The sequence below is a fragment of the Enoplosus armatus genome, chromosome 9 (assembly GCF_043641665.1).
Source record: "Enoplosus armatus isolate fEnoArm2 chromosome 9, fEnoArm2.hap1, whole genome shotgun sequence".
NCBI classification, from domain to species: domain Eukaryota; kingdom Metazoa; phylum Chordata; class Actinopteri; order Centrarchiformes; family Enoplosidae; genus Enoplosus; species Enoplosus armatus.
Window position 1 is genome coordinate 19,683,718 of NC_092188.1, and position 11,813 is coordinate 19,695,530.

Genomic DNA, 11,813 nt, shown 5'->3' on the forward strand with positions numbered 1-11,813 from the left:
AGTCCATATTTCCTTTCGAGTGGGACTTCCTGACATGTCAGATCCCTATGCTGACTATGAAATGTGGAACTTTCACTCTACAGTATCCGGTCTGTACACTGCAGCTCTTATGGTATCTTGGACCCTCCCTCACATCAAAAGTATATCATCATAAGTCCCTGCATGCAATTTTTCATTCACGCATATTAGTTGCTGAAATAACGTGGATGGGAAGCGAAGAGTGACAGCACTGAAGTTGCTTAAGTGTGTAGAAAGCGTATTTCCCCTCCGTGACAGACAATCATAGCAAGACTGCCGAACAAGATTGTTTTGCGCTATTACCGACACTTTTTACCGCTCAGGCGGAAAATATCGCTCCCGAGGCCGGCTGTGCCACAACTGATTTTCAGACTAAGAGAACGACATTGGCCTCTGGCATTCAAATTGTGCTGGAATTGCTTTCAGAGACGCGGCGAATAAAACGTATCCAGATTTTCTCAGCAGTTTCTTGGGAGGTGGTTTACTAGGTGCTGACGTGAACAGCACAGCCCGGCCCCTGCTAGAAAGTGAAGGGGGGGAAAAGTCCGGACGCAGAGAAACAGGCTGCAGAGTGGATGAGCGCGCTCGGTGGGCAGACGCATCAGGTGCGCACCAGGAGAGACTCCAAGACGCGCGGCGGAAAGACTGATGGATGCTGTACGGAGAGCTAGACAGCTTTGAAAGGTTTGCTTACACGTGTTTCTAATTTGAGGTGCAAGAATAAAGCGGGGGATTTGGAGAAAAACCTTGAGATAGAGACTGCAGCGCTAATGGAGACGCACCGGCCCATCAGACCTCGCTCTTCAAACTGTGCCATGAAGCAGCAACAGCAGCGGCAGCGGGATCCATACCTGCAATAGGTCATTTTGGTCAAATTGGAAGTTCTTCTGAAGGGGAAAAGAAAGAAATCATGAACTCATCCGAGTCTGTCTGGCTCCGGGAAGAGCCGTGGAACGTCAGCAGAGCAGAGGAAGAGGACCGGAAACTTTTATTCGGGATCGGCACGGATAATTTCATCACGCTGCTGGTTTTCGGGCTCATCTTTACGCTCGGCGTGCTGGGCAACTCCATGGTGATCACCGTGCTGGCCCGGAGCAAACCGGGCAAACCGCGGAGCACCACCAACATCTTCATCCTCAACCTGAGCATAGCAGACCTCTCCTACCTGCTCTTCTGCATCCCCTTCCAGTCCACCATCTACATGATGCCGACGTGGGTCCTGGGCGCCTTCATCTGCAAATTCATCCACTACTTCTTCACGGTGTCCATGCTGGTGAGCATCTTCACGCTGTCTGCCATGTCCGTGGACCGATACATTGCCATCGTGCACTACAGAAAGTCCTCTTCCATCCGGGTGGCGAGGCACGCGTTCATTGGAGTGGTGGTGATTTGGATACTCTCTCTGGCCATGGCTGCGCCCATCATGTACTACCAGAACATTTTCCACAGAGGGGAGAATCACACCTTTTGCTGGGAAGTGTGGCCGGATCAAAACCGGAAGAAAGTCTATGTCGTTTGCACGTTTGTTTTTGGCTATGTGTTGCCTCTGCTGCTGATCACCTTCTGCTATGCAAAGGTAAGGAAAGCTATCCACACGGGTCACTGAATAATCATGAAAATGACTGAACTGTCAAAAAAATACATCTTTCCCCTGTTTCCTTGCTTGCAGGTTTTAAATCACTTGCACAAAAAACTAAGAAATATGTCCAAAAAGTCAGAGGCATCAAAGAAAAAGGTATGTATTAAAAGCTGTCTTTCTGGGGGCTGGGAGTGGGGTATATATATGTCATGGATTACAGCCATATGTTAGCGAACGTGTCTGACAGTAATCAGTAACAGTAACAGATGGGCAGTCAGGGTGCTGTATTACCTGTTGAACTACAGCAGAATTACATCAATTTGCAGGACTTAAAATAATGAAAAATATGACTGTGAAATGGCACGATTTTAAGTTCAGATTCTGAAAAGAAATAATCCTTAAAACACTGAAAATGTGCAATACATTTTTACCTACAAGTGACCACCTGAACCCTTGAATTGCACCATTATCTGAAGTTGTACCTTTACTGAAATACCCTCCATCTATCTTGACCAGTGCACTTCAGCGTTCACTAAGCTGCAGGCTTTTCTTCTGTTGACATATGGTTTGAATCAAAGCAGGGGTCAGTGTTCTTGGCCTTTAGGAAGATATATATCACAGCTAGTCCTGCATACATTATTCAGTGAGGGACTGGTCTGTCTGCACCACATGCTGTGCCATTTCCTCCAATTCAACACAGGAAATTCCATCGTCTCTGTTTTTCCTTGGGGCCAAAATTATTAATAATAATGTTATAATGCTTACTGTTAACTGGCACACTCGAACAAAGTGGCCAAAAGGTAATGTGCAATCAAACTGCCATCCAGCCGTCATTCTTCCTGGTGGAAGTCATTCAGCTTCCCAGAGATCCAATTATCTGCTGTTGCGCACTTGATTGCCGATCTGCCTGTCTGTCTGTCTGCCTGCCTGTCTGTCTGCCTGCCTGTCTGTCTGTCTGTCTGCCTGTCTGTCTGTCTGTCTGTCTGTCTGTCTGCCTGCCTGTCTGTCCATTGTTCTTCGCAGCTGGTCAGTTTAGCAGCACGGTCCGATAACGGCCTTGTGCTGTGAAACCAGGAGCGCAGACTCCTGGTCTGCCGGGAGGGGAGGAATTGATGAGAATGTAAATGTGCACCTCCCTACCCACCTGCTCTATTGCATGAGGCTTAAAACAACTGCAGAAGGTAAAAAGAGCCTCAGATATTCTGATGATTTACTGTGTTCACCGGGCAGAGTGCTGATCGAGGATGCACAGAGGGAATGTTACAGTGACAGCTCTGTGATAAACGCTTGGCAAACAGCGCATTAAAGCCAGGCCGTAATAAACTTGATAGGGTAGCTACTGTTAAACTATAACTATTGACAGAACGCACTGTTTGCACACACACTTGAAATCTAGTAAGGTAAGGTATCAGCAACTTCAACTATAAGAAACTCGTGTAAGGCTGCCAAAAATGATTCATTTTACATTGAAAACTGCAACACGCAGATTTTTTTATGAATACACAAGTATGGTGCTAGTGCCAAAATCTGTGTTTCCTGGGCAGCGTGTCTCTGTTTAGTCCAGTGTGTGTCAAGGAAAAGGTTTAATTATAAGAAAACCTATTTTTTAGCACGGTATGTTGCTTGTACAATTAAAAGACATTGCATAATACATGTGCATTAGGAAGCAGACAGATCAACTACTTTATTATTATTCTTTGTATTATTTAACCTTTATTTATGCCAGGAGGCTAGTTGGGTATGCATATTCTTTTACAGCAACAGCCTTTTTACAGCCACACTGAAAAATACAGTAATTCATTCAACAAATGCGAAATAGCACAGAATAATAAGCAGGAGAATCAGTTAAAACAACTTAAAAACTTTATAGAGCGATAGAGTGCTTGAAGGAATAAAGTGCAATATGAAAGCCATCGCCCAAAGCTGTTGTCACGTCCTTCCATGGAGTCAATCAAGGTAAAGGTGCTGCCATGCAAAACACATTTTCAAGAAGAAACTAATTTTGACTGTCGACTGTCCTGTCGACTCAACTCCCTGGCTGATTTCACACATGCAGTCTGTCCCTGAAATGTTCAGGAACATTTCCGAACATGGGGTCATATGTGAATGGGAGCAGGGATCGATATTCAGGGAAATCTGTACCGCCAATTTCCCACCTCAAGACCCCTAGTAACATTTCAGGGAAATGCCAGTGAGGCTGTGTTGAGAATGAAAGCGGTAACATTGCAGAGACAAGCCTAAAGGTTTACGTCTGTAAGACGCCTTCACGTGGAGCGAGTGAACCAATCGCAAGACGTATTTGAATCTGCAACTTGTGCCTGCCCCATCTATCCCGGCACTGCCATGGCATGTGTGAAAAGGCGCAAGATGGAAATGTTCCTGAATTCATCATTTATCAGTTTATAGCTGCATGAAAAGGTTATCCCAGTAATTTACAGTGAACTATGTTTGAAAGAGGCTCGACTTGCGTTGTGTAGGGTATCTTGTGTTTAACTAAGCATGTCATAACTGTTCCAGTCTTAATGGCGCAACAGTGTCTTCTATCTGTCATCAGTGTCAAAAATTTGAATGATCACATGAATATATGAATTGAAGTCCTCATAATCCGTCTTTTACTGCTCAATGCTTATATTAAAATGAATAGTCCAACATTTTGGGAACTACGCTCATTTGCTTTATTTTGCCCATACTGAGAAGAAGAGGTCAACACTTCAATATGAAGCTACAGCCAGCAGCGGGTTAGCTTAGCTTAACATAAAGATCGGTCAGTGCGTTGCATGGTAGCTCACTGCCATCTGTGTGTGTGTGTGTGTGTGTGTGTGAATGCGTGAATGTGAGGAAAAGTACTGCACCTCTAAAGCTCATAATATTGGATGTTACATCTTGTTTGTTTACTGTGAAAACAATGAATGATGCTGCTGAATAGGTGTATAATTCAGAGAACTTGGATACAAGTAATATCATCTCCTATATTAATTCTCTTGATGTAGTTGTAGTGCAGTGGTTGCCATGGTCACACGTGGCAGCAAGTTCAGAAAGTTAAACCATCATAAACCATCATAAATGCAGCAACAAAGAGCTGTGCACGTTCACGAGAGCTTTTTAACCTTTGGACGGAGCTGGCTGTTTCCCCCTGCCTCAAGTTTTAATGCTAACCATCTCCTGGGCCTAGCTTCATATTTACAGTACAGACATGGTAGTTTATCTCCCAAAATGTCAAAACTATTCCTTTAAGCCTGAACTAGGTTATCTCAAAGGAAAATCTTGATCGTTCTGAATCAGAGTAGTGTTATCAATGGATTATGAGGTTGGTGTCATGTTTGCAAGCTTCTTTTACGTGCCGTCTCAAAGCATTAGTGGATATGTCACACAAGCAAGGGCCGCTTCTCACAAAAGATGAAAATCAAACGAGACAAATAAATGAATTGCTGCTGGCCACACAGTGTCCTTAGTGGAAAGCAGGGGCGATTTGTTCAAATTAGTGTTTAATCAATAGTTTGTGTGGTTCACTCGGGTCTTTGCAGCTCACCACCAGGCCTGTGAAATGTAATGTCACTGACAGCTGGGAAGAGCAAGGTTACTCCCACTGCTGTTGAGAAATACATCTAAACAAACTTCTTATCACCTTTGGGCACCCACAGTAGGAATCAACCTCTAAAAGTCAAACAAGACACTCTCAAAATCCAAATCTCCCACAAAAAAAAAAATTAAGTTCCTTAATCTTCCTGGAAGTCCTTTGTGCACAGACGTGACAAACCTGTTTTAAATTAATCTCTTTCCCCCTCTGGTTTCATGAAATGTCGTGGGATTTTTGGTTTATGGCTCCTGGTCAATGTTCTTGGGAATGAGTGTTGGAGTTAATTTTACTTGGCAAACAATAATCTTTTTTTTAATGGATTCTCAGTGTTGAACCAGAGGTTAAAAAGACTAGAAATTAGTACTGTAGGTTTAGGAGTTTTCTCTCAACAATACGAGTTAGTGAGGAATCCAGACGGAGCACACAGATGGTTATGGATAATTACGAAAATTAATATTTGGCCAAGTCATCTTGAAATTGTTTAACAGCATCTGTTAACTAAAACGGGAACATTAGCCTAACCGATGGCTCTCAGGGGGTCGAGGTGAAGATGTGAATGTATTATGGAGGCTATCCAAACAAAGCCTGGCTATTAACATACTGCACTAAAACTGTGGGAACTGGCTACTGTGTCTTTGTTTGTGTGTGTGTGCGTGCGTGTGTGTGTGTATGTGTGCGTGTGTGTGCGTGCACATGCTTGTGTGTTATGGTATGGCAGATATCTCAGGCCAATATTGACCTTTCATTTCAAATTGGATATGGTCCAGTCAGTGAAGTTTAGCTTTGACACGATCGATAAGGTGCAGTTTATTGTAAAACTGATCAGCAGTGCAGTGGGCTGTGTTGATATGATGGTCATGGAGCATTTCATGAAACTGCACAAACATTTGCGTAGACATGTTATCATTATTGGCAGACACAGAGCAACATTAGCATTCATTTGGAGTCATGTTTCTGACCACCTGATGAAAGTAAGTCCAATATTCACTCTCCCTCTACCTCTGTTTTGGTCTCCACCAACCTCTGAGGGAAATACGTGGCTCTTTAGCTGGCCCACTATGTTCACTGTCGCTAACCTTATCTGTCTCATATTTGGTGACAGGAAGGTAGCGTACAGTGGGTTTGTCAGAGTGACTCTAATGAGAGCAGTGAGACTGCACAGTAAAGTTGCAGGCTGTAAAACCAAAACAATTAGCTAAGAAAAAAAACCTTCGTAGAAGTGAGGCTGGGTGATAATTCTCAGTGAGTTTGTCACTTCAAGAGACTCCTTTCATATTACACCGTTATTTGATTGATTGTTAATATAAAAATATTGATTACCGCAGCTTTAAGAATAGAAGGGGAAAGAGCTGGATATGAACACAACCCTGCATTTTCAAGCATCACATATTCACAACTTTCCTTGAACAAAACTACAGAGAAAGCAGCTCATTTCTCATTAACGTCAGGCTCCTCTGTATTTTTCTTATTGTCTATGATAGGAACTAATTAGTTCTTGAATAAATCCACTTTCTACCTGGAAACCTAGTGGAGGGACTCGGCAGATCAGACAGCATGTAATTAGTTTTTGATGATGACTCTTTTCAGCTGTAGCCTTTGGCTTAATTGATAGTCATGCCCGAAGTAATAACATCCACCACTTTCCCCTTAGACCTTCCATAAATTGTCACATTAAGTTATTGCATTTTATTATCAGAAAGTAGTACCTCAGTACATTGTGTTTAATTGTGTCTTATTTTTGTGTCTTATATGAGGATAAGTTCTGGGTGTGTGACCTGCTGTTAAAGTATATAGCAGCAGAACAGAATGACATCTTACGTAGACTGTGGTGTTTTGTTTTTTGTACATTCTTGTCATTGTTAAACATATAAAAACCTGACAAGCCTAATGGATGAGAATCTTCAATGAAGACCTATAAAATCTTTGTAAGCCTAATATGTAGCTCTGTAGACGTGTACATGATTGGAATGAGATGTATTGTATGGCTTAAACATATTTCCATTGTCATCTTTTTACCCACGTGGGCCACATGTACTGCACAAGTGACACGAGCATTTGCATCATGGACATCATGATATGAGGGTGATCTAAACATTTACAGGATTGCAGCTGGATCTGCTGAGCGAAATGTCAATTAGAAAAATATGATTTATGTGGTGCTGGTCAGTTTAATGTAATACAGGGTTTCATGAGGCCCTGAATGAGTATGAATTGGACTGTATCTATTAGTTTACGAAGGAACTGCAGTACAGCTAAGCTATGTCATCAATTTAAACCTGCACTGATCAATATTTTTATATTAACAGTGGGTCAAATGATTATGTGCGATGTGAAAGACAAACCAAAGTGAGAAAGAGCCAGATATTTTTCGAAGTGAATACAGGACCTACCGTTGCCAGATCACCAGAAACATGACTCCAAATTAATGCTGATGTTATTCAGGGTCTGCAGGATGTGTAAATAGACAACTTTTTGCCATAAATACAAGTATAATATAAAAATTGACTCTCGAATGATTCATGTATTCTTGGTGGACTGCACACCACCATAACACATCTGCAAACACCATAATAACACTGGGTGTACTGAACCCAGGTTCATTTCAGTATTTCACGTCAACAACTGTGTTTTTATCTGCTGCCAAGTAAGTCTAAACCTCACGTCATGTGGTGAGTTCACTCTGTATGAAAACATGAAAAAGGTCATCACAGAGTTATTCTGTGAAAGTAACAAAAATGAACTCAGACGGGTGTAGCAATGTAAATTGGTAGTCCATAGATGGCATATGGCAAAGTTGTGATGTACTGAGCACAAGATAGAATAAGAAAAAAGACTACAAGAGCAGTAGCAGAATAATAACAGAAGGACGTCCTCCAAGGCACTAACCTCTCTAACCTTACTTTATTCCTTTATCCTGAACAAGACTTACCCTGAGTAGAGCATTAATGTTGTCACTGTTGTCCCTGAGGGCACTCACTAAATCTTTCTCCTGCTCCTCTCCGCTCTCTGTTCCTAATTTGTGGTTCCCAGACTGCTCAGACGGTCCTGGTGGTGGTGGTGGTGTTCTGCCTCTCTTGGCTCCCTCACCACGTTGTACACCTCTGGGTGGAGTTCGGGACCTTCCCGCTGAACCAGGCCTCCTTCGTGTTACGGGTTGCCGCGCACTGCCTGGCGTACAGCAACTCGTCTGTCAACCCGGTCATCTACGCCTTCCTGTCGGAGAACTTCAGGAAGGCTTATAAGCAGGTGTTCAAATGCCAGATTGGAACTAGCGACTCCCTGCTCAATGACATCAAGGAGATTCGCAGCAAAGCCGACACTCCGCCCTCCACTAACTGCACCAACGTTTGACTGACAAGGTGTGACCGATGGTGACAGGAAAATGAATGACATTACCATCACACTTAAACTCAATGGTCATCGTGACAGAACCATGAGACATGAGTGGGTGTGTGGATTTTTTGATGTAGGTAAGTATGGTTGTTTGGATATTGCTACAACTGTACTGTTCCACATAAGCGCTGTTCATTATACCTGAACCAGAGGAGATAAAGCCACTGTGGCTGCAGGACATGATTACTCCCTGCATCTCTTCTTTCACAATAAAAACCTGTGGAGTCTGGAACTAAGGAAAATGATCCTCTCTCTAAAGGGAAACTCTGTCTGATTGTAGACATTATTTACATATGACGCATCACGGTATATTTACAAGCCAATGCATTAAAAATATGAGGGTTAGGGTTAGGTTACATGTTGTGACATATATTGAGTCACAACATAATCACCTGCTGAAATAAAAGTGTTGTCTGAATGTGTCTTTTATGTCTGAAGAACAGTGTTGGGGATTGCTTTGTAACGTTTTACAGAACTGCTGAAATGCTGCTCTTGGTAACTCCAGAATTGTCGTAAATTCAGACAATTTACATGTTGTAAATAACACTTGGCTGACTTAATTGCTAATGTCATCCACTTCTGAGTTGGAGGGTATGTGAACGGCAGTGCAGTGGCTGGTTTCACAAAGATAGACTTTGACTATGTCTAATAGTCAGACCCAAGACAAATTCATTCATTGCATAAAGTTGTCCAGTTCTTGACTATTTTAAAGAGGACTAATATGCCATGAATTCTGGCTAAAGTAAGACTTTTTTCAAACCAAAAAAAAAAACATTCGCATTTTAGCTAAGGTGGCACGGTTTAATACAACACCAATGGGATTTCTGGAGAGGCAAATACTGTGCTGACCAATGCGGAACATGCAGCGCAAGCCCCTTTTTCTAGGCTAATGTGAATACGCCTTAGTATTTGTATTTTAGTATTTGTATTTTTTAGTATTAGAGTAGTAGAGTTAGCCTGGCTCACTTTTTGGGTTAAAAATAAGTCTTTACAATTTTTTTTGAATGTCTAACTTATATTAGACTAATATAAGAACAAAACTGAGGATGGCTTAACACTGCAGACGATATCTTTTTGAAACCGGCTCCTGGAGTGCAACAAGCAGTCGCCGGGGCTAAGCCAGCTGTTGATAGCCTACAGTAGGTGTTGTGTTGGAGGTTGGCACCTTTTTAAACAACAATTTCAAGGACCTTGCCTAACACTTCACAAAAGGTCGCCACTGTAGATAAGATAAAAAAAAACCTACCATTGTCATTGCACTCAGTATGATTAAAGCCTGTATTTTAAATAGATTTGGTTGTAAATATTATGGACTCTGGGCCGAGCTGATATGACTGATTAACACCAACTTCATTCAGAGAGGAGGAACACAGTGTAATCAGCAGGCTCTCATTCTCCCTGTCAGCGAGGATCTCAGACGTGAGAGTCAAGGATTATTCCTAGAGAGCAGAAGAGGTGCAGTTGATGACTTGACTGACTGTTCAGATAGTGATGCTCATACATGCCCACACAGGACTGAGGACATTTTTTTAAATGGGACATTTGCATAGAAATCTGATCCAGGAGGTGCGAGACACATGGCTCTTTGTGAACGAATGGAAATTCTGTGGCAAATGATACTGATGTGGAACATAAGTGCTGTTTCCTTCAAAATACCCATATAAAGAGCACATGAACAAAATAATCTTTTTTCTGCGGAAAATGCATTGTCTCATTTTGTAACACTTTAAATTATAGCCGACAAATTACAGTGTAATTATTTAGTATACATGGGGTATCAATATAATACTTAATGCATACCAATACCAAGACAAATGTGTAAGCACAGGGGAGGAAGACAAGTGATCAGAGAATAAGACGGTACAACTTTGTGTTTGAGAGAGAATAAATTACACTGTAAGTATTTCTTTAATTACCAAGAACCCATTCAATAATTACATATGAGTACAGTAATAATATTACTGGGTAACAAGGCAGGAAAAATGGGGAAAACAGTTGATACTCCAATAAAATTAGACATTCTCGTAATTTATTTAAAAAATTTTTAAATGCCATGGGAAATTACAATGTAAAAAAGTTTAGAATTATGGAATACTTCATAATTCATATAGTGTATATTATTGTTGTTGCATGGGGAACAAAGGGTGCACCTCTGTAGCAATAGATATAAAATTGTTATGTTTATGTTAATAAATATGATATATGATAATAACTGATATTATAATAAAATGATAATAAAATACTGAGAAATTCTGGGAAAGTAGGAACCATCTGACAATCAAAACTGATGTTAGAGAAGAACCTAGACCAGCGTTTATGTCCTGCCGTATCACACCATAGACAGTACCGTATATTTTAACTCACAAACTTTATTCAAGTTCATGAGTTATTCATAAAATCAGCAAATGGCATGTGAATGTTTTTTTTACCAATATAAAAAAAAAAGAAACAGAAAAAACATTCATGAGGAATAACAGCTGAAGTAATGGACATTACACTATCACCATGTAAAAGCACTGAACATGTGTGAGAAAGCTCCTTTATTACACAGTGTTAGTCCGGGGGAAGGATGCAGGTTGTAAAATAAAGGTTTCTTGTAACCCCTTTTTCAATTACAAATATTGGGTATGCAGGCTGTAATATGCAGTATTACTCTTTCCGGCATGACTCCACATAGTCTATCACCCAAATAATAATATATATATTTACAGTGTAATTTATTTCTATTTTACCTGGGGGTACATGGTAAGTATGTGGTACCCCATAGGAACAAAAATACTTACAAAGTACAGTAATTGCTGGCTGTATTCTAAAGCGTTACCTTGAATTTAGCGAAGACAACCTTCTAGACATCATGTCAGTTTTTAGAGTTTAAAAAAAGCTCGAGGATTTCTCTTTCAACAAGGCATTAAAAAGACTTTAAGAAAGCAAACACAAACACACGCTGAGCATGCCGCTGAGTGAGGACATGCAATAAGGTGCTCTCTCTCACACACAGTTTTTCCGTTTTTGTATTCATTCATTCACTTAGAGGATACTGTTTGTACAGCTTATTTCAGCGCTTTATGTGTTTTACTGAGGTTGTCTTGGTGTGTCTTTTCAACCTTGTTTCATGTATTAATTCAGCCGTGCCGTTTCAATCAAATAATTTACCAGAATAGGAAAAAAAAAAGACTATTTTCTTTGTCTGTTTAATCTTTCTGTGCTTGAAATGCAAAATGTGAAAACACTTAAGGCTCTCTGAAG

At 41.1% G+C, this 11,813-nt stretch overlaps 1 protein-coding gene across 1 annotated transcript; it reads left to right on the forward strand.

The window, feature by feature from the left end:
* Nucleotides 1-928: 928 nt before the first annotated feature.
* LOC139289727 (galanin receptor type 1-like) lies at nt 929-8,649 on the forward strand. Its single transcript, XM_070911344.1, has 3 exons — nt 929-1,594; nt 1,688-1,753; nt 8,205-8,649. Exons 1-3 carry the CDS (start codon nt 929-931, stop codon nt 8,523-8,525), a joined length of 1,053 nt encoding a protein of 350 aa, XP_070767445.1. The 3' UTR covers nt 8,526-8,649.
* The last annotated feature ends 3,164 nt before the right edge of the window (nt 8,650-11,813 follow it).